A 21,416-nucleotide genomic window follows, 5' to 3' on the forward strand; every position below is an offset into this window, starting at 1 on the left:
ACCTGTCTGAATCAGCCCCCCTCCCTTTAACAAAATTAAATGGCCTTTTATGGGAAACTACCATTCAGGGGAATTGCTGGGTTGACAAGCCTGGAAAGTGAAGTTCTTTGTTTATCCACAGATCAGGTTTGGCCATGGTATCCCATGTATAACCTTCATGATCTGATTTTTTTCCAGCACTTTCATAAGCCCCCAGACCACCCTTGTTTTTCTTTATAATGCTGAATTCCATCACAGAATCATCTAGCTCAGACTCCTATGCTTTTTTTAAAAGACACTAATTGATTGATCAGTTAATCCCATCCTATTGTGTTCTACTTTCTGAAGTGTTCATGAAAGCCGAAGTCAATGTATTTTGGCATTCACAACCAGAGAAATTAAAACTCTCTTGATACTAAATTAATTTTCTATAACAATTAAGTAAGTACTAGATATGGGCAAAAATAAAGCTGGTCTTGGAGTTGCAAAGCCTCATTAGCTGATATTAGCAAATCTCAAATCAGGATAGTTTGGATCTGGGTCCCATTCTGTCTGTCTGTCTGTGTGATCCATTTTATCTAACCTCTCCATGGTATTTCTAGAGTGCAGAAACTTACTGTAGTTTATCCAGCTGTCCACAGTTTGGGTGGGTGGGTTGCTAAATAAATAGTTCCAGTGCTGGCTAATCTTCAGTAATGATCACATCTTGTGTGTAGGATTATAGAACAGGACAATAATTTTTTTTAAACCACAAACTTCTCCCCTTCCTCTGCTGTAAATCTAGATTGACCCACCATCTTACTACACTTCAGGAGGACACAAGTGTATTCACTCCAAATGGACACTAATCCACTTCAGAGAAAAATGCTATTACTGTAACAATGGGGGCAGGGGGACAGTCCCAATCCTACAAATGCTTACACACATGCTTAAGAAAATTGGTGAAGGTGACATTTGCCAAACTTCTCTCAGTCTTAAGCATTTTGTTTAAAATATGAGCAAAAGTTCGTGTCAGTCCTTATGATATTGAAACAGTCCATGTATCCATCGGCAAGTCTATCCTTTTAGAAAGAACTTGAAGCCATAAGCTACTTCTGTGTCATGGGGCTACTTACTTTGTTGTGTCTGCTGCCCAAGACATAGCACATGAACTTTAACTGCTAATAGATGGATTAATCAGGTAAGGTTATTTAAATGCATGTTCCATCAAGAGAAACTGCTGAGCTTCAGTTCATTTGCAAATTTGACACCATCAGATCAGGATTAAACAAAGACTGTGAATGTCTGGCCAACTACAAAAGCAGTTTCTCCTCTCTTGGTGTTCACACCTCAACTGCTAGCAGAGGACCTCACCCTCCCTGCAGGGCCGGCTCCAGACCCCAGCGTGCCAAGCGCATGCTTGGGGCGGCGTGCCGCGGGAGGGCGGCAGGCGGCTCTGGTGGACCTCCCTCAGGCGTGCCTGCGGAGGGTCCGCTGGTCCCGCGGCTCCGGTGGAGCATCCGCAGGCGTGTCTGCAGGAGGTCCACCGGAGCGGCGGGAACGGCAATCACCAGAGCGCCCCCCGCAGCGTGCTGCCCTGCTTGGGGTGGCACAATTCCTAGAGCTGCCCCTGCCTCCCTGACTGAGCTAACTTCATTGTCTCCAGACTGATTCTTGCCTGCATATTTATACCTGCCTCTGGAAATTTCCATTACATGCGTCTGACGAAGTGGATATTCACCCACGAAAGCTTATAAGGTGCCACAGGACTCTCTGTTGTTCCATCAAAAGAAACCCCCTAAATAGTGTAAATATTTTCCTTGAAGAAGGCCTTGAAATATAGGACTTCAAGTGAATGTAATGCACTTTGGGGAAATCTCTAATTCTCAGTACTAAGAACTTGTATTGGCTCTTATTGTACAGCCTATTTTTAGAAGTGGGTCAGGGAGTCGTACATCAGTGACAGAATTTTTCTGTGGGATAAAACTTCACATAAAAAGTTCATCCTAGCTTGACTAATTGTATTTATTACCAATTGATTTGATCATTTGAATATATTAATAGTACTTAGAATTTATATAGTGCTTTAGAACCTCAAAGCACTATTTAAAGTTTAATCCTCATTACACCTAGAGCTAACTGAAAATCAGCAGATGCAGTTTAATGTCAAACTGACTCAAAATGAAAATTTCTGTTCAGTTCAACACACTGAAAGTTTTCAATTTCGGTCAAACAACAACAACAAAAAAAGTTTTAATTTTCCCCATCGAAAATAAAAGAAAATTGACAAAATTGAAATTTTGACTTGGTAGAAACTGCATTTTCCACTGAAAAATCATTTTGGTAGAAAATTCCTGACTAGATATAACAACATCCCTATAAAATAAAGAAGTCTGTGCCATTCTCTCCATTATGTAGATTGGGAATGTGAGGCAGAGAGGTTACCATTATTTATTCTTATTGTTATTGTATTAAACATCACTTATCATACTACACATTTACATAGCATCTTAGAAAAATACAAATCTTTAGGGGTGAGTTCAGCCCCTATATTGCTGACTGTGAAATCCCTGTAGCACGAAAATGTAAGCTGGGGGCTGGATGTGAGGAATAGATAGGCAGGATATCATGGGCTATAAATCAGGACAGAATTTGGCTAAAAGATCCCACTTCCATAGCACAATTGTCTTTCACATAAACAGTAAAGAAAGTTTCAGCTTCTCTAGATTTTCTCTACAGCTGGCAGAGGTGGCACTGGGTTGTCAATCTTTCACGTCCACTAAGGATGTTCTGTGGGACACAATAACTCAGAGAGCTTTTTTATACAGAACAGAGTGGAGACAATCAGCCAGCTAAGATTCCTGGTGTGGTATTTTTCCCAGCATAGGGCTTCCTTTTTTTGGAAGCATTTGTTCATTTTTGTGTCATCCTTTAATATTAACTATACACGAGCTGTCTTGAAGAAGTGAATGGAGCAACACAAGTGTTTACTGTGCCGCAAACCTTAGACTATGTGTTCATATGAGTGTCAGAAACCAATGAACAAAATTATCATGTCACAACCTTGAGCAGAGACTCTGACCCACAGCTTGTAAAAATCCTTTGAAATAGAAGGTCCAGATTTTGAACTTAGATGTCCAAAATAGCATTTAAGAGTTAAAAGTCTTAATTTTTTAAACAAATTTGTTGTTCAGAATTAGCATGTGAATGACCAGTTAAAGGCTTTATTCCTCAAAGTGGGGCACAGAGTGTTTCCATTGAAATAGTAAGAATGTTAGGTCCTGTCTGCTAAAGTCAGCAGCAGTGAAGTGGTTAAGTGTCATGACAATGGGGCACTGGAAACGTAAGGGCAAGATTTTGTACAAACAGGAAGCATTCTGTGTGTTTTAGGGATGAGAAAAAAACCTTAGTTACAGCAAATTTGGACAGGAGCTTTCTTGCATTTTATCTGTACCGATTGGAAGCTTTTTCTCTCATTTTCTCTCTCTCGCTCTCTTTTTTTTTGTAAACAATAAATGTAAACTTGTAGGCTGCAGATCCCAATCATAGCGCTGAGCAAGGGGTGTAGCATGGTCTTTGTGCTGCTAATAGATACGTGGGTGTTCTTGTGCCACAGTTCATCAGATAAGTTGAGGAGATTGCCAGCTCCAGAGCAATGAAGCAATAGTTTATTATACCTGAAGCAGACTGCTTTGCAAGCACAAGCTTCCTGCTTTAGTGGCTCGTTGCAGTCAGAGAAGTAATGGCGTTTAGGGAGCGCTAAATAAAGTTGTCCATCTTGTACCTTTTCCTGTTTGAAGTCTAATAGCTTTAACATTCTGCTCTAATACAAGATAACACAGTAGTTTACTATATCACTGTCATACCCCTTATTAGTCCAAGTCTTATTTTCACTGCCCTCGTCTGCAGTTGCTGCTCTGACAAAGAGTTGCTTGCCCAGACACTCCGAAATTAAAGTTGCAAATACAATATCCAGCTTTTATGGGACTTCAAGATGAGTGATGCAGACATCAATTCTATTTTTGGGGAGATGGATATAACAGTTTAACTAGCATTCTTTTGCTTAATGTATACAGCTTGTTCTGTCTTAGACTCCATTATTTGTTTTTGGTAAATATTCAATTTGCTAACAGGTATCAATTTACTATTGATCCTTTATTGTCTACCTGCCAGATTAACTCCACACCACACCACACCCGCAGCCAGGAGCCAGTTAGTTAATTACCTCCCCAGGTGCAAAGCATGATTGATTGAGCTTTCACTAGCCTTGTAGGTGATGGGAGTTAAGTCCCATCATAACACCCAATAACATTTATGCATTGATTATGAGATATAGAAGAATTGCACTACTTCCAGCATCTACACACTAGTGATGACCACCAGATATGTGCTCAGCATAAGTCAGCAATGACATTTTTCTAACCGCCTCCAGAAGTCTATATTCACACAACCCCATTTAGCATAATTCACATGACCACACTGAAAGTCAAATGGAATCATCTCTGCAAATCCATCAAGCTCCATGGACTTGTCATCATCTCTTTTATGCTGCTATGTAATTCATTAATAGTTTTCCCAGAACAGAAATGTATCTGAACGGTGTTTTTCCTTGGTAACGTAAGTGTCCATGAGCTGCTGGAGTGATTGGGTGCTGTTCATGAAGTCTGCCAGAGCATTTTAAACACAGAAAACAATAATTAGGAGGCAGGGTCATCTTATCTACTTAACTTCATAAAAATAGCACTCAGAAAAACTTTTCTCAAATCAGTCCATTCTACAAATATTAACAAATATTTTGATGTATTACATGGTACAAACAAGTTCATACTGTTGTGTGACTACATGCTTTTGCTATAACTGATGGCAAAAGAGAATGGGAAAATGCATAAAATATATCACCTGGGGCTAAGTATGTCCCAAACTTCCCTAAACAGTACTTTTTTTGAGTATACAGTTGCATTATCAATTGTATTTAGTAGATTTCTGCCAATGTTGGTCAAAATTAAACTGACCAAGTTTATGGCCCTTTTTGTGATTTTATGATTTTTTCAGCTTGAATGCCCAGTAACAGCTAAACATTACATGATATAGAAAAACTGCACCATTTCTAGCATCTGCATCCACCATGATGATGACTACCTGACATGTGCCTAACATGGGGTGACAATGAAATTGTTCTCACTGATGGATTACCCCTTAGTGCCCAAAATGGGTCTAGACTGGCAGACGTAGGTCACAATTCAGATCCTGCCTATTTCAGGAGCAATTGGTGGCCTGTATTAAAAAGTTCTTGTCTCAGTCGTCCCTTTTCTGGTAGTCGAATGTCTACACTACAAGAAAAATCACAACTGGCACTCGTCGTCAGCCTTTTTGGAAGAGGGACCAAAGACTTGAGGCCAAATCTTTAGCTGGTGTAAACTGTGATTGCTCCATTTAAATCAATGGCTCTATGATAATTTATATCAGGTGAAGACCTGGTACCTGTACACTTAGCTACCCTATCAAGCTAAATGTGGTCTGGGGGTCTCTGTCCAGGTCAGCACTGAGACACACTAGTAGAGCAGTGTGGGGAAGCTTGTGCTGTCATTCTTGTAATTGTTCTATGGCTCAGCATAGGACTTTTGTTTTCCCAGCTTTCACTCTGGCTCCTTTCTCCAACACTAAATTCACACATGAAATACAAAACAAAAAGCATGCAAATAAAAAATAAACAGGAGTGTAGATTCTCACAGCAACTCCAGTTAAGCCTTTTCTTACATATATAATAATTCATGACCGACTCATGACAATGCAGCTTCCACCTCAAAAAGGAAAACAAGCTACTTTGATCAGCGCATACGCTCCCACAATGACCAACCCAGAGGATGTGAATGATACATTCTATGAAGAACTAGATGCTCTGCTATCATCAGTGCACCGCACAGACAAGCTGATCCTGCGATGCCGCAGCCTGGGAAGGAGTCATCGGGAAAAATGGAGTGGGAAAGTGTAACAGCAATGTCCTGTTACTGCTGAAAACTTGTGCAGCACATGACCTTCTGATCACCAATACGGTCTTCCGCCTCCCTACCCGTAACAGGACTTCGTGGATGCATCCCCGTTCCAAGCACTGGCATCTGACCGACTATGTCATCATCAGGAGAAGGGACAGACAAGATGTCAGGGTTACAAAAGCTATGTGCAGCGCTGACTGTTGGACGGATCACAGGCTCATAGTATCCAAAATGAAGCTCCGTATTATGCCGAAGAGATGACCACAAGGCTGTAAGGCTCTCAAAAGGATCAACGTGTCGAAGCTGAAGAACAGCCACATCACTGAAAATCTAGCGGAAGACCTAGAGAATGAGCTTGCTGATCTTCATATTGAGATGATGCTGAGAGAGACTGGGAGCGATTCCGCAACACTGTCCATACAGCTGCATCGAAGATATTGGGGCCCTCCACACGCAGGCGGCAAGACTGGTTTGACGAAAATGATGCAGAAATCCAGGCCTTTCTTGCTGAGAAGCACCACCTGCATCGTGCATATCAGAACGACCCATCCTCAGCGGCAAAGAAGACGGCCTTTATCAACGCTCGCAGAACAGTATAGAACCGACTGCACAAAATGCGGGACTTGTGGCTGAGCGCCAAAGCAGATGAAATGCAGGCATATGCGGACAGGAACGACTATAAGCAGTTCTATGAAGCCCTCAACACACTCTATGGTCCAAAGTCTTCTGGGAGCTTTCCCCTCCTGAACTCTGATGGCACTGTGCTCCTTACAGAGAAGACGCAGATTCTCCAGAGATGGGCTGAACATTTTGAAGCAGTTCTCAACTGCCCCTCAGTCATCAATGATGAGGCCATTGACAAGATGCCCCAGGTTGCAGTCAATGACTCCATGGATGCTTCACCAGAAGAGGACGAAGTGAAGAAAGCCATCAACCAGCTGTCAAGTGGCAAAGCCCCAGGGTCAGATGCCATACCAGCAAAGGTGTACAAAGTTGGTGGACTCGTGCTGCTACAGAAACTCACTGAGCTGTTTCAGTCCTTCTGGAAGCAGGGATCCATTCCACAGGAATTTAGAGATGCGTCCATCGTGCACCTCTATAAGAGGAAGGGTAATCGCCAGGTATGGGACAATCACCGTGGAATCTCGCTGCTCTCTACAGCGGGGAAAGTTCTTGCACGGGTTCTGTTGAACCGATTGATCACTCACATGGAGCAGGGCTTACTGCCAGAATCACAGTACAGCTTCCACAAGGGACGTGGGACTATTGACATGATCTTCGCTGCACGTCAGCTACAGGAGAAATGTCAAGAGCAGAATCATGAACTCTACACAACTTTTGTGGACCTCATGAAAGCGTTCGACTCTGTCAGTCGCCAGAGCCTGTGGAGGATCATGTTGAAATTCGGCTGTCCAGACAGATTCATACGTCAATTTCATCACGGTATGATGGCTCGTGTCCTGGATGACGGTGAAACATCTGAGGCCTTCCCAGTCACCAACGGCGTCAAGCAAGGGTGTGTTTTAGCACCCACTTTGTTCAGCATGATATTCTCTGCCACTCTGACTGATGCCTTTCAACACTGCACTGAAGGAGTAGGCCTGAAGTACAGAACTGACGGGAAACTATTCAATCTGAGGCAACTGCGTGCCATCACCAAGGTGAAGGAAACTGTACTTCGAGACTTTCTCTTTGTCGATGATTGTGCTCTGAATGCTAGTACAGAGCCAGAAATGCAAGCCAGTATGGACGAGTTTTCATCTGCATGCAACAACTTCGGTCTCACCATTAACATCAAGAAGACTGAGGTCATGCACCAGCCAGCTCCCCACGCTCCGTACTCAGAACCGTCCATCACTGTAAATGGACAGAGACTTCAGGCAGTGGACCACTTCACGTACCTGGGCAGTACCCTTTCCCGAGCAGTGTCAATCAATGATGAAGTAAACTGCAGAATTGCTAAAGCCAGCTCTGCATTTGGCCGATGGCATTCCAACATCTGGGAACGTCGAGGGATCAGCCTACCAACGAAGCTGAAGGTCTACCTAGCAGTGGTGCTTCCAACTCTGCTGTACGCCTGCGAGACGTGGACTGTCTATCGGAGTCATGCACGAAGGCTCAATCACTTCCACATTTCCTGTCTGCGAAAGCTTCTAAAAATCAGATGGCAGAACAAAGTGCCCGATACTGAAGTCCTTACCAGAGCCAGTCTGCCATCAGTTCACACACTGCTGATGAGAGCCCAGACCAGATGGGCCGGACATGTTGTGAGAATGTCAGACGAGCGCATTCCTAAACAGCTCTTCTACGGAGAACTCGCCCAGGGAAAGCGCTCCCATGGAGGACAAAAGAAGCGGTTCAAGGACACGCTGAAGACCTCTCTGAAGTCCTTTGAGATTAACACCGCCACATGGGGAAACCCTCGCACTGAACCGTCCAGCATGGCGCAGCCTCATTCATACAGGCAGTAATACCTCTGAGGCATGGCGTATTGCTGAGGCTGAAAGAAAGCGTGAGCTGCGCAAGTCCAGAGCTGCCTGCACATCATCGACAGTGCCATCACATGTCTGCCCACCGTGTGACAGGATGTTCCACGCCCGAATCGGACTAATCAGTCATCTTCGGACGCACAGAGCCCAGTCATCGAATGAATGAGTTGTTGAGGCCTTCATCGACAACAATGGACGACGTCATCACATCATCAATAATTCATATTACTATTATTTTAGTTTTTATTGAGAACTGTCGGTGTGTATGTTGTTGTACAAACACAGACAAAGATATGGTTGCAGCCCAAACAGACTTTACAATCTAAAGACCTACAGACTGAAACCATGGTGTCAGCTGAAGTCATTCGTAACTTTAGGTGCACGACATCTCTGAAAATCAGGTCCCAAGTATAAGTTGAACACCCAGATTTTTGGACATTTTTGAAACTGCAGGTCCACTAACCTCTGTTTCTTAGTTTGTAAAATGGGGATAGTAATATTTATCTAGTTGCAGTTTGCAATAAGGCTTCCTTTATTAATGTTTAGAAAGATATTTATGATGCTCTGAGACATACCACTATTTATAAGTGTACGGTGAATCTTCTGATAGTTCAGGACGAAGCAGGTTCTTGGCAGCGACAAAAATAGGTCTGATTGTCATTTATGAGAAGGCCTGGTTGCATCACTCTGAATTACAGTGATACCCACATTAAGGTCTTTCAATATTGCCAGAGCAGTTTAAAGGTGTATTACGGTAAATAAAAAATCTTTCCCTGTGTAACGCCCCTATTCTACCCAGTTACCTTCTCTGGTGACACTCTTCTTATGGGTTTGATGGACAGACCTGGGTTCTTCTGGGTCCTGCCTCCAGCCTCAGCTGAGTGTTTTCTTTGTATTATTCCGATACACAAGTACTTGGTGATACCTCCACTTCCCACACTCCTTCCTGGCAAAAGTACGAGTGGTGCTGCTTGAAAGGAAAAAATTCTAACTACCCTCTAACCCTGACCCAGCCACGGGGCTGATAGACTTCCAGGGAATAACATGGGGACATACAGTAAATCAGACAATGTAATTGTATCAAACAAATGATAAATATTAATTAACGATGCAAACAAATACTCTTAGAGTCTCTGGTGCCCCTCCTCCGACTTACATCAGAGGGGAATAAGATTGTAATAGCCTGTTGGAATGTGTACTAGGTTGGGGCCCTGGCTGGCTGGCTGGCTGGTGAGAGCTGTGTATTCAGTAGTAGCAGACAGCAAATTATCCCACTACTTTAGGACATAGTCAGTTCATAAGTGTCTTCCAAACAATGTCCCTGACTACCAAACTAAGGGTTGATGCACTCACAAACCCATGACGTGGATGATCCTCTGGTTTAAGCCTGATTCCCTTAGCAGATGTAAGAGGGGTCTGATAGTCTTGGGTGAGGTCCACGCTATCTTATGCTCATCATGTAGAATTTTTCACTACCAAAATCATACTGCTTCGGCCTTCGAGGGAACTCAGGGAACAGGCACAGACAATATAAACATAATTCTAAAAATCCTAAATCCTTACTTCTTATTTGATAAGACCTGTAGGTCAAAACAAGCAGGAACACCCTGATCTAACAACAGGAATATTTCTTGCCATGTGGTAACTGTTTTAGCTACCGAGGCCTAATCTATTCCTAAATTGGTTGGGAGCTTTCCCAGCTGAAACCTGTAAAGTGAGAGCTACCATGAACAGGGACCGGAACAAACTTAGGGATACTGCTGCCAAGTCCTCAGAGGCCAATTTTCAGGAATGACCCTGTAATTCAGACCCGGGACTCCGAACCTCACCAAAAAGCATGTCCTCCCTTCAGTGGAGGACTCCTGTCTCTTCTTCCAGCATGGCTCTTCTCTCTTCATCAACTCTCCCAGCAGCCTATCCCGAGAACCTTCCTCATTGGGTTTGGGTAGCTCAGTTTCTCCAGGCTTAACCTGCCAATCTTCCTCACTTTAATCCTTCTCTCTCTCTGCTTCCTCCGTAGAACAGGAGTGCTGGTGGCCATCCAGGCACATGCTGCATTAACTCCTCTGAGCTGGCAGAGGCCTCTTCTGCTCGAACTAGCATCTTCCCTCTCTTCCTTTTTTTTATGAGGCAACCAAGATGCCGAGCCTGCCCTTGGGCATGCTACTTCCTGGGACAGTGTTCCACTTCCCGGGGTTTCCTTGGCAATCCTCAGTGTCCCTGCCCGAGTGACTGGCACGGAGACACCATGGAAGCCAAGGTAAACCCTATGGGGGGTTATGCCTATATTTCTAGATTTCTGACCATTTTCATTTTGTGAAAATATACTCTCATTGATATCCCCTCGTCACCATTTTCTGATATTAAAACGACTGATATTAAACGACCTGCCTCCACTTCTCTGAGCTGACCAGAAAGCCAGTGAAAAGAGGACATCTAGCTTCAATCTTGAATAAGCTAAGAGTGTAAATAAGGCAGGATCCTTCCAGTCCTGACCCCACAGTCAAAGGGGATTCAGAGGCACCGGTGTATTAGAGACAGAGCAGTGCAGTGGGTGGCACTACCTCGCTTGGCAGGAATCATGGGCTCAGTAATGGGAGGAATACAACAATCACTCTAGGAGAGCTTGGAGGGAGACTGTGTTGGGGAATTTGGGGTGGGAGGAAGAATCTGTCTTGGAAAACTCAAATTGTTGGTGGATCCAGGCTCATTTAGATTTAAATTCATCCCTGTGTAGGTCTAGATATCTAGGACACCATTTTCCCCCAACATGCTGCTGCTATAGCACTGCTAAAGCCTGAGGATGGGTAGATCCATGCCTTCTCTCTTGAAGAGCAAATGAGCCTGTAAACCTTTACATACGCATACAGGATCCAGAACAAGTTGGGCCACTGAAATGCAACACCGCCGCACACTATCTAATGGGACTTTGGAGACAGGGGTCTTAGTAATACCAAAAATAACTGAGATTTTCTTTCCATCCAAAATTGGACAGGTTAAACATTTTGGACATGAGAACTTATCATATCTCATCAAGAACAAAGAGATGCATACCATGGCATACCAGTTGCGGTAGCTTGCACGCAACATGTAGTGTTGGCAATAACATATATCAGTTTTCTCTGGTAAAGGCTTCTTCTCCTTTCAGCATTAGAGACACGTAAGCACTTGACTCAGAGACATTTTGAGGGGTGGAGGAAGATAGCTGATTAATTTCAAGACCTCACGGTCAGATTATCTGATGCAGCCAAGATCTGCACAGCACAGTAGGGAGATGGGGTGTCAGGGAGCGGGTTATACATTCTGGATTCTTTGTCCAGCTTCACCCCCGCCTTGGCTCTGACTTAGGTTAGAGCAATCTAATGTCTATTTCCAGCTGGGAATATAGCCAGTAAAACTCACATAGGAGGAGTGTGGATAGTGAATATGCATTCTTTCTGTTTCTTATAAGATATGTCAAAATCTGATTGATATAGGAGATCAGTGCTTGTTTTCTTTTTAACCTTCACCATAGACAACGGAAATTCAGTGGTTTTCTGTGTGTATAAAATGCTGTTGTCACCCAGCTCCTCCAGTCAACACTAGGGACCCAATCCTACACAGTGCTATGTACACTCAGCTCCCATTAACTTAATCCACATGCAGCATTTTGCAGGACTGGTCCTATACCAGGTGTACATCATTTATAGGCCAGGCTGTGGCTCATGCTACATGCCATTAGAAGTTAGTAAAGGGCATAGCCCCCTCCTCCCTTTACTGTCTTGCACCAGTGCTTTCCGTGCTAGAGGGGTAGCAAGTTCCACAGAGAGGCTACAACTCTCCTCACACAGGTAGGTAGGAGGGGGCAAGGAGGGAGCAGAGTCATGATTCTCCCCTCTCCAATGTTCCTGGCGGTGAAGCTACGCTGGCATTTCAGGGAGTGTACACTGTGCTAAGAATAGACCTAATGTAATTTTCTCCTTCCCCAGAGCAGTGTGGATATCTCCTTCCCAGGCTGCCGCAGGGCCAGCACACCAATGCACCACACTTCCCATGGACAGGATTGTAATGTCACAATCTAGCCCTGTATTAATATTAGCTTTAATAATTTATATTAGAGTTGTGCCCCCAAATGTGTGAGATGTTGTACAGGCACATAAGAAAGCACTGTCCTAGCCCTGAAAAGTTTCCAAACTAGAAAGAAAGACAAGGTGGGGAAAAGGGATGAACCACACAAGCACGGTAGAAACATGCCTTTCAGAATGCCAGAGCCCAAATGTGGGATGCAGTGTGTGACAAAGACCCAAAATGAGGGCCACAAAAAATTATGCATCCAGGAAATTTAAATACTGTGGGATTAACTCCTTTAGGGTGGTAAATACATCTCTCTCTAAATTAGGGGTACTCTATTTCCTTTATAAATAATTTTCCTCAATAAAAGAGAGGACACGAAATTTGTATGGAATGTATGTAACTTTCGGACTAAATTGAGTTACATCCCTCAAAATGAAAGACATTTGAGAAGGGTAGGCAGAAGACAGGGCAATATCTGTTCTTTTTATTTTATCTGTTCTATTTGATGTCTTTTATATATTTTGCAGATAGTTTTTTTTAATATAAGTGGAATGTAATCAAATGAAATTATTTTATAATTAAGGATGTCTACAGACTGTAGTTTTCCTGCTGAATTCTTATTTTTTCCATCTGTTTTCCTTCTCTTGTTCTTTTTTGTGATTTGTTGAATTAACATTTTTATGGTGGTACATTTGGTGTGCCGAGGCTCTTTTGTTCATGCTGTTATGAAATTTTATTCTGCCTAGGCAAGCTTTCTGAGTCATTCTTGAGCACCCTGAGGAAAAGTAGGGATAAGTATGAATTTTAGTTTGCAGGGTGACAGACTCAAGAGATGCACAGAGTAAAGAGTTATGGGAGACTATTATCTTTTTGTGTGAGGATGTTTCTAGATGTCTATATGCTTCTATGGCAGGGGTCTGCAACCCACGGCTCCGGAGCTGCATGCGGCTCTTCAGCCTCCTTGTTGTGGCTCCCTTCGGCCTTGACAAAAGAAAAAAAAAGAATAACGGTTATTTATTAATTTATTTTTTATTTATATATTATTTTATTTTTGTTTATTTTGTTGCACAGTTATCTTGGAGTTCGAGGTGATACTTTAACATCGAATTTTTAAAAAGTTTTTATAATTTGTCAATTTAAAATATGCGTCACATCCACGTCTATAGCCCTCGCCTTTACCTGCAGGCGGCTTCTTGAGTGTGCGACCCCCACGGTAAGCTAACCATGAATACATCCCAAAAAAGAAAAATCTCAGAAGAAAATAGAGAGTTTGATTCTGCATGGACAGATTCCTTTGCCTTCACTGCCAACGACGCTGGCTTACCTGTGTGCTTGATATGTGGCGAGAAATTAGCAAACAACAAAAAATGTAACGTTGAAAGACATTTTCAAAACAAGCACTCAGCATTTTCTGAAAAGTACCCAACTGAAGATGGGCGAAAGAGAGCGATTTCGGAACTACTACGGAAAGTTGAGCAGAGCAAACATACTTTCAAGAAGTGGATCAACTCTCCAAACTCAACTACAGCTGCTAGTTTTGTGGCAGCTCATGAGATCGTAAGGAGGGGGAAGCCATTCACAGACGGAGAATACATGAAAGAATCGTTCATAAAAATATCAGAGCATCTATTCTCCGAATTCAAAAACAAACAGGAAATTATTCAGAAAATTAAAGAAATGCCTCTCTCTGCAAAGACCGTCAAGGACAGGACCATTAAAATGGCAACAAACATCACCAGTAAGCAAATTGATGACATCAATTCAGCTCAAGCATATTCAATTGCCTGTGATGAGTCAAGTGATGTAAACGATATTGAGCAGACAGCACTGTTATGCAGATATGTGAACTCTGATGGGCCGCAGGAAGAACTGATTGAACTCATACCGCTAAAGGGCCAAACGCGGGGACAGGACATTTGTGAGGCTGTTTTGAGTTGTCTAAAAGCCAAAGGAATAAACACCACTCACCTGGTGTCAGTGTCTACTGATGGTGCACCCAGTATGAGAGGAGCACAGAAGGGCTTTGTGAATTTACTTCAAAAGTCGCTGGATCGAGAGCTGATGACGTTTCACTGCATCTTGCACCAAGAAGCACTGTGCGCTCAAACATTCCCCCCTGAATGTGTGGAAGTGATGAACCTCGTTATTAAGATAGTGAACAAAATAATTGCAAACGGGTTAAACCACCGACAGTTTTGTTCATGGTTAGATGAAGTCGAGAGCGCATATTTGAATCTCCTGCTGCACAACAGAGTTCAGTGGCTGTCAAGGGGAGATGTGCTGAAACGCTTCGCTGCTTGTCTGGAACATGTGAAAACCTTCTTGGAAAGCAAAGGCCTCAGCTATCCCGAACTGGGAGACCTCGATTGGCTGGAAAAGTTTTATTTCATGGTGGATATGACAAGTCACTTAAACACGCTGAATAAAAATCTCCAGGGAAAGGGAAGCACGGCCCTGCAGTTGCTGGAGGATGTTCTGGCGTTTGAGCGCAAGATGACAGTGTTTGCCAGAGATGTACAGAGAGGTACGCTCTCTCACTTCCCCTCCCTGAGAGAGTTCAAAGAAGAGAACAATCACATAAATTGTGATTATTTACACCGTACAATTATGGCAATGCAAGCTGCATTTGGAGAAAGATTCAGCGAGTTCAGAAAGGAAAAAAACACTCTGTCCTTCCCTGTCACACCGCTGGACATCAACCCATCCCTGCTGAACATATCCGCATTCACAGGGATAAGTCAGCCCGATCTTGAAATTGAACTGGCCGACATAGCGGATAAAGACTTATGGGTGTCCAAGTTCAAAAGCCTGACAGCGGATCTCAAAGAAGTCGCCCGTCAGAAGGCCACTCTCGCTAAAGAGCACAAATGGAATGATATTGAAAACCTCCCCAAACCCGACAAACTTGTTTTTGAAACATGGAGTGCCATTCCCGACACGTATATGAACATGAAAAAGTATGCATTTGGAGTCCTGTCCATCTTTGGCTCAACATACTTATGCAAGCAAGTTTTCTCGAGCATGAACTTCATAAAGTCCAAATATCGCTCCCGCCTCACAAATAAGAGCCTACAGTCCTGTGTGAAGATCAGTCACATCTTACAGCCCCGACATAGGGAAGATCAGCATCGAGCTTCAGAAACAGAAGTCACATTAAACAGGTGAGAACACTAGCATTTAATAGGCTATTATTATTCAGAAAAAAACATTTATTTCAGACCCGGAGCTGATGTAGTTTTTTATTGTATGTTCAGGTGCTTCGGTTGATTGCTGGCCGAGAAAGAAACCCGAAGAGGATGAGAGCACACTGAAATGGACTTGTCAAAAAACGTTCCTAATTTTATGTTTACTTTTTTAAAACTGCTAAGCTGCAACTATATGTTTTTTTATATTAAAGTGGGCTACGTTTTATTTTAATTTTACACAAATACGGGAAGGACTCAAAAAGGCCTGCATAGTTCAGTGTTTAATTTATTTCAAAGTAGGCCTACACATGCACACTGCACTTCTGTTTGTTGTATTCTGTTGTTGTAACAGGTAAAATTAAAAAAAGATTAAAACTTTTAAAAGTTTATAAGCAGTGTTATGTTTTGCGGCTCCAGACTATTTTTCTTTAGTGGAAGAGGGGGCAAAATGGCTCTTTTGATAGTAAAGGTTGCCGACCCCTGTTCTATGGTAATAAAATGAAGAAGCTATAAAAAGCAAGAGAAACAGAGGGGCTTGATTAAAGTTGCAAAATGAAATGTAATGGCCATTACTAAGTATTAAATATAGGTTGAATTAAAATGTTACTAATTTTCTTGTGCTGTGGGTTCTTGAAAGTTATATTTATTTTATTGGGAGATATTCTGCAATCCTTAAGAATTTTGCCTGAGTAATGACAGCTGGATTTCACCCATGGTATGACTAAGGCTTTATAGTTTAGCATTTCATGATTATTTCTCTCTGAAGTTTTCCTAAGATTCAAGTGAATAGCTGCTTATGGTTTATAGAAAGAGCAGAGGTTCCTTGTCATCATTCTCTACCCCGATATTGACAAAGAACACAGCTGTGATTTTTGTACCTTTGAATTGTGTTTAATACTAGGTCAATGCAAGTACAGGGCACTGAAATTATTTTCGTTTGCAATGGAAACTCACCTGGCACCACCACTACAAATACATTGGTGGTTTAAATGGAAATCTGGTTGACTGTTGTCTATCAAAACTCTTTCAATCTGACCAATTTCTTATGATGATGCCTAAAGAGCCAGTACTAGTCTGTGTTTGTCATATCTTAGCTGGATGTTTTGTTTCATTTCCCTTTTGGGTTAAATGAAATCTGATGCTTAATCATCAATAGTCTGAAAAGTTTATTATACCTAATTTAAATAATTTTTAAAAGCATAATTCACTGTTGTAGCATCCAAGTCTGCTGTGTTATAATAATATCCCTCAGTAGAAAAGAATGTGCAGTTAACATATGAATTACTCAGTATCAAAAATTTAAGTAAATAAATGAAATGTTGGCATATGCATGATATATTTTGGTAGAAAATACAATGTTCTGTATTTTCTGTCATTTATGTTGGTTTTGGGATACATGCTGAGTTAATCTCATTGAACTTTTCCCCAGGAATTGATGCGCTTACAATTGCCGGGTCATTATGCTGCTCCACCTGTGTAGTGTTAAGGTCAGTGTGTTTTTCTGATTATAAAAACCATCCATACCATTCCATTATAAATTCACTACCATTCATAATGGAATGTGCTATAGCTCAGAGCTAGTTGCAGCTGCCCTCGGTGTACATTTAAATATCAAACAAATTAAGCTTAGGCAATTTGAGATCCTTTTACAGCTAACCCTGACAATGCTACATTTGAAGTAATCTTCTTTACATGTTAAGTTCCCATACAAAATTTTTTTTAACAAGCCCTGCACAAGTATATTTATTTTATTCAACCACGTCATGGTAACCTTTACAAAATGATCACAAGGAAGTCCTGGGAGCAGCAGGCAACTGTAACATTGAAGTTGCTCACCTTCATACTTAAACAAAACACAGAATGCATCAGTCACCCACAGTCATGGGGCATTTTCTGAAATTCACAGATTTTAATCTTGAATTGATTCAAAGTAATCAAAACACAAATATCAGTCATCATAGTATATACATGATGTGAAACTCAGAAGTATATGACTGACATTAGCTGTGTAGTAGTTGAATCTGAGAGATGCTGGGCATGCAGTAACATATGGTTATTGTATTATACACCTTTCTGAAGAGCTTGGATTTTCTAAAGTGCTGTACGTTCATAAAAAGAGCCAGAATTTGTGTGAGTACCTTGCTAGTATTATTTCCATCACTGAAATAAGCACAGTCTTCAGTTAACTTACCTTTACATTTTTCTTTGCTGTTGAATCCACAGAATAACTTGAATTCCTGGAAAATACAAAATATTGCCTTATATGTAACCAGGTCATTATGTTCTTCCAGTTTTATGGGGACCTGTTCTCTGTGCTTTGAATTTTGCAATTTATGGTAGTCAATAAAGGCCATAGACATTAATTATCTTGCTAGGGGGATATTTGTTGCTTTTTCTGTGTGCAAATTAGACAAAGCTCTAATTGCTGAGGACATATAAACAGCCATCATGATGACTGGTATCTTTATGTAAATATTGTACAGTACTCATGATTTGAATTCCCTGTAGTTATAAATATAATGGCATTCTGACTGTGCTTCTACAGCATTTGTAATACTGACAAAGTGGGAAGAAAGATGCAATTAGTTTTAGGAGTTAAAATAAATGGATATATTTTTTTCAAATGGAGAGAATCAGATGGAGATTCTTTAATAACTAAAAGATACAAGAGTAATGTGTAATTATTGTAAGCCAGTAATAGAGTTTTATATGTGGGTACATTTATAAGAATTTAAAAACAAGAAACATCACTTGAGCACAAGAAAGACCTATCTGCAGGGTTATCAACTCTTATCCATTGGTTATAATACAGCCTTTCCCAGAAAGTAACCCTGAAAACCAAGAAATAGATTGCACAACTGCATCTTTAACTGCCTCCTAATATCTTTGCAAACTTGTGCTCTGGCAGACCCAAGGAGTGACTCCTAGAGCTCAGGGTTCACCATCAAGAATTCTGCCACCTGTCCTGAGGAGTTCTACCTTGCAGATAGATAGCAAGAGCATCCCAGTAACTCATAACTGATATGCTGGGGTAAGTGGTAGAGGTAGTCTTTGAGGCACAGTGGTCATAGATCTTTCAGGGGGTTATACTTGACAACCAACAGCTTAGATTGCACAAGAAGGGAATTGGGAGCTTGTGCAGAGCCCAGAATGCATGTGTTATGTGATCTTTTCAACTTGCTACATTTAAAAGGAGAGTGAGTCACAGTCTATGCTAGCTAAAGTTCCTGAGTGACCTTCAAGGGTAGCCCTTCCTAGCGCTTATTACAGTCATTCAACCTGAAGTGGCAAATAGTCAGGTTCACATCTCAGAAGGATTAAAGGAAGGGGTTGCTGTATCCTATTAGTCAGAGGAGATATGATTTTCCATATTCCATAAATATTTAAATATGATCACTACAGTTTACAGCACCTTCCTGTGTTGCCTGCAGCTGCAAATAACTATATTTAAGTATACAGTGCCTCCTCTCCTCCAAAGATGCATCTTTTAAATTTCCTTTGGGCCTCAACCTTCCAAAGTAGTGATGGATGTTGGTGTCAGAGATCGAAAGCCCTGGTATTTTTTAGACATTTCACCAGTAATTTTTTTACATGCCATTAAGTGAAATAAAATATTTTGCACAATTTCAACTGCTGACCTGTGACTGGGACACTTCTCACTGTATTTTTGCAATGGAAGGAGGACCTGTTCTTCATGCCCCCTGTATAAGTAACAGATTAGAGCAAGCTTACACTGAAAATTTAAAAGTAATTCACAGCGGTCACTGCCCACTCTTCCCTTCTATCCCTGGAATTGTCATTTTTCAGTAATGGTGCCTTACTGTCAGTCAGTGGAAGGATATCTCTGGAAAAACCATAACAATGTATAATTAATCTGTGTAAACAGAGAGGTGGTAGGTACTGAGCTACACTGCTGCTATAGGCAGCAATGTCCCAATATCTTCCCTCACTTAAAACTACTTACACTACATATCCAAAACAGAAAAAAATACTTGAGTAGATAGAGGGGTCATGCTCTGTTGTGTTTGTCTTTTCATATATATAAAACAAAACCAAAAAACCTCCATTAACACCCACCCCTAAAAAATAAACAGTTGAAATTTGAATTTACTCAGTGACAATACTGTATTTTCCCATCACATCATTTATAAAACTCAAGCCCTTAAAAGCATGGAAATGAATAGTTAAGGACATCCTAAATTGTACAGTGCCAACATCAAAGCAAACACAGTATTTTTATCAAGTATAAAGAAAAGCATATTTCATCTCAACACACTATGATTGTCAAAGAGGGCACTTAAATTTTAACTCTGAACTATCTGATATTAATAGAATTGCCATTGCCATTACTTTGGGATAATCCCAGTTTTGATGCTCTGTTTTTGATCCTCTTAGAGGACACTGAACAATCTAAAAATATCTTTTATATTTGCACCACATAACAACAACATAATGGATATTATGACTTCATGTGACATAATGTGTGTCACAACTTGCAATGCAAATGGCAATGTCCTAATGCAAAGGAACAATACAAAAAGGCGGGAACTCATCACAAAAAAGAAGAATGTAAAAATCTACAAGAGGATATTACTGTACACAAATGAGGCGTCTCAGTTGGAGAACTTTGCATTTCACTCTAAGATAAGCCTTTTGGTTCCATATAAAATAATCTGTAGTTCTTTTGAGGTCTAGGTGCTTTAAACAACTATGTGATGATTTATAGTTTCCTCTAAGCTTTTAATTTTTTTTTAGATCTTATCCAAATTAAAGGAAAGAACACTGGCTAACCTTTCAGTGGGAATCCTGCATTTTTAAACTTTATCCTCCATTAGATAAGAGGGTTTGCCTCAATACTGTGCATATCTTATAAAACCAGCCATTGCTCTAGCTTTACAGGATATGCAATGGTGCTCATCTACCAACTGTATCCATGAGCAGTACTGATCACATACTTTTTATAGTACGCTAAGTGATTGTATTGTGATAAAGAAGTATTTGTTTAAAAAATAGGGAGTTCATCACATGCAGAGATGATCCTTTTAATCATAGGAGTTAGAGATTGGAAAAAAAAATTATTTCTAATGCAACCTTGTGCCAGTATAGGATTGTTCCCTACAGAATATTTAGGATGCAATGTACAAAATAAATTCAGGCATTCTTTTACAATGTAGTTTTTCAGTAAAATTCTCTCAATCGTTTAACAATCAAAGCTAAATCTCTTACAAAGCAGCACATCAACATACACAGATGCATGTGCCATGACTCAAATAGAGGCATTTTCTAGCCTAAAGCATTCTTATGTATCAGTATAAAAACATTTTGCAACTTTTGTTATATTAAAACTGGATTGTATGTACTGCTGCTGTCTTTCGTGTTTTCTGATAATGTGGTAACTAGAGAGGTATAAAAAGTTATTCTCTATATGGGTGTATGTGTATTTAAAGTTTGGAGTCCACAGTCCCATAATAGGATTATAGATGACAGAGATGGAAAATAACTAGGATCCATCAAAATTTGTCTATCTGCAAGTGAGTTGGTGTTTAACACTTTGAGATGTAGGCATGTACCAATAGAACGGAAACCACTAACCCTTTCTTCAGAGCCCATAGATATAAGCTAGCAGTCCATGCAAAGTCAATTGTGGCTCTAAGTAGGGGTGGGAAGCAGTACCAGGGAGCAGAGCCAGTGCTAGGCATAAGCAGACTAAGCAATTACTTAGGCCTCTGAGAAGCTCA

The 21,416-nt window shown here is 41.2% G+C and overlaps 1 protein-coding gene and 1 long non-coding RNA gene across 22 annotated transcripts in view; one reads left to right on the forward strand and one right to left on the reverse strand.

The window, feature by feature from the left end:
• Positions 1-21,416, forward strand: part of HECW1 (HECT, C2 and WW domain containing E3 ubiquitin protein ligase 1) — a 451,523-nt gene that overhangs the window by 152,836 nt on the left and 277,271 nt on the right. For 9 of the 21 annotated variants that reach the window (XM_039525998.1, XM_039525999.1, XM_039525995.1 and 6 more), the window contains one exon: positions 17,108-17,165. The exons of 11 other annotated variants lie outside the window; for them this stretch is intronic. In XM_039525998.1, the coding sequence (XP_039381932.1) occupies positions 17,139-17,165 (27 nt within the window). In that variant the 5' untranslated portion in view covers positions 17,108-17,138. Of the gene's footprint in view, positions 1-17,107; positions 17,166-17,911; positions 17,952-21,416 lie in introns of those variants that run through there. One more of the 21 variants, XM_039526006.1, reaches the window with a different exon arrangement.
• On the reverse strand, positions 13,130-19,512 carry LOC120398514. Its single transcript, XR_005594491.1, has 3 exons — positions 19,317-19,512; positions 17,870-17,915; positions 13,130-13,474 (listed from the first exon to the last, which is right to left on the reverse strand). It is a non-coding gene; the product is annotated as an uncharacterized LOC120398514 (long non-coding RNA).

The sequence above is a fragment of the Mauremys reevesii genome, linkage group 2 (assembly GCF_016161935.1).
Source record: "Mauremys reevesii isolate NIE-2019 linkage group 2, ASM1616193v1, whole genome shotgun sequence".
Taxonomy (NCBI): domain Eukaryota; kingdom Metazoa; phylum Chordata; order Testudines; family Geoemydidae; genus Mauremys; species Mauremys reevesii.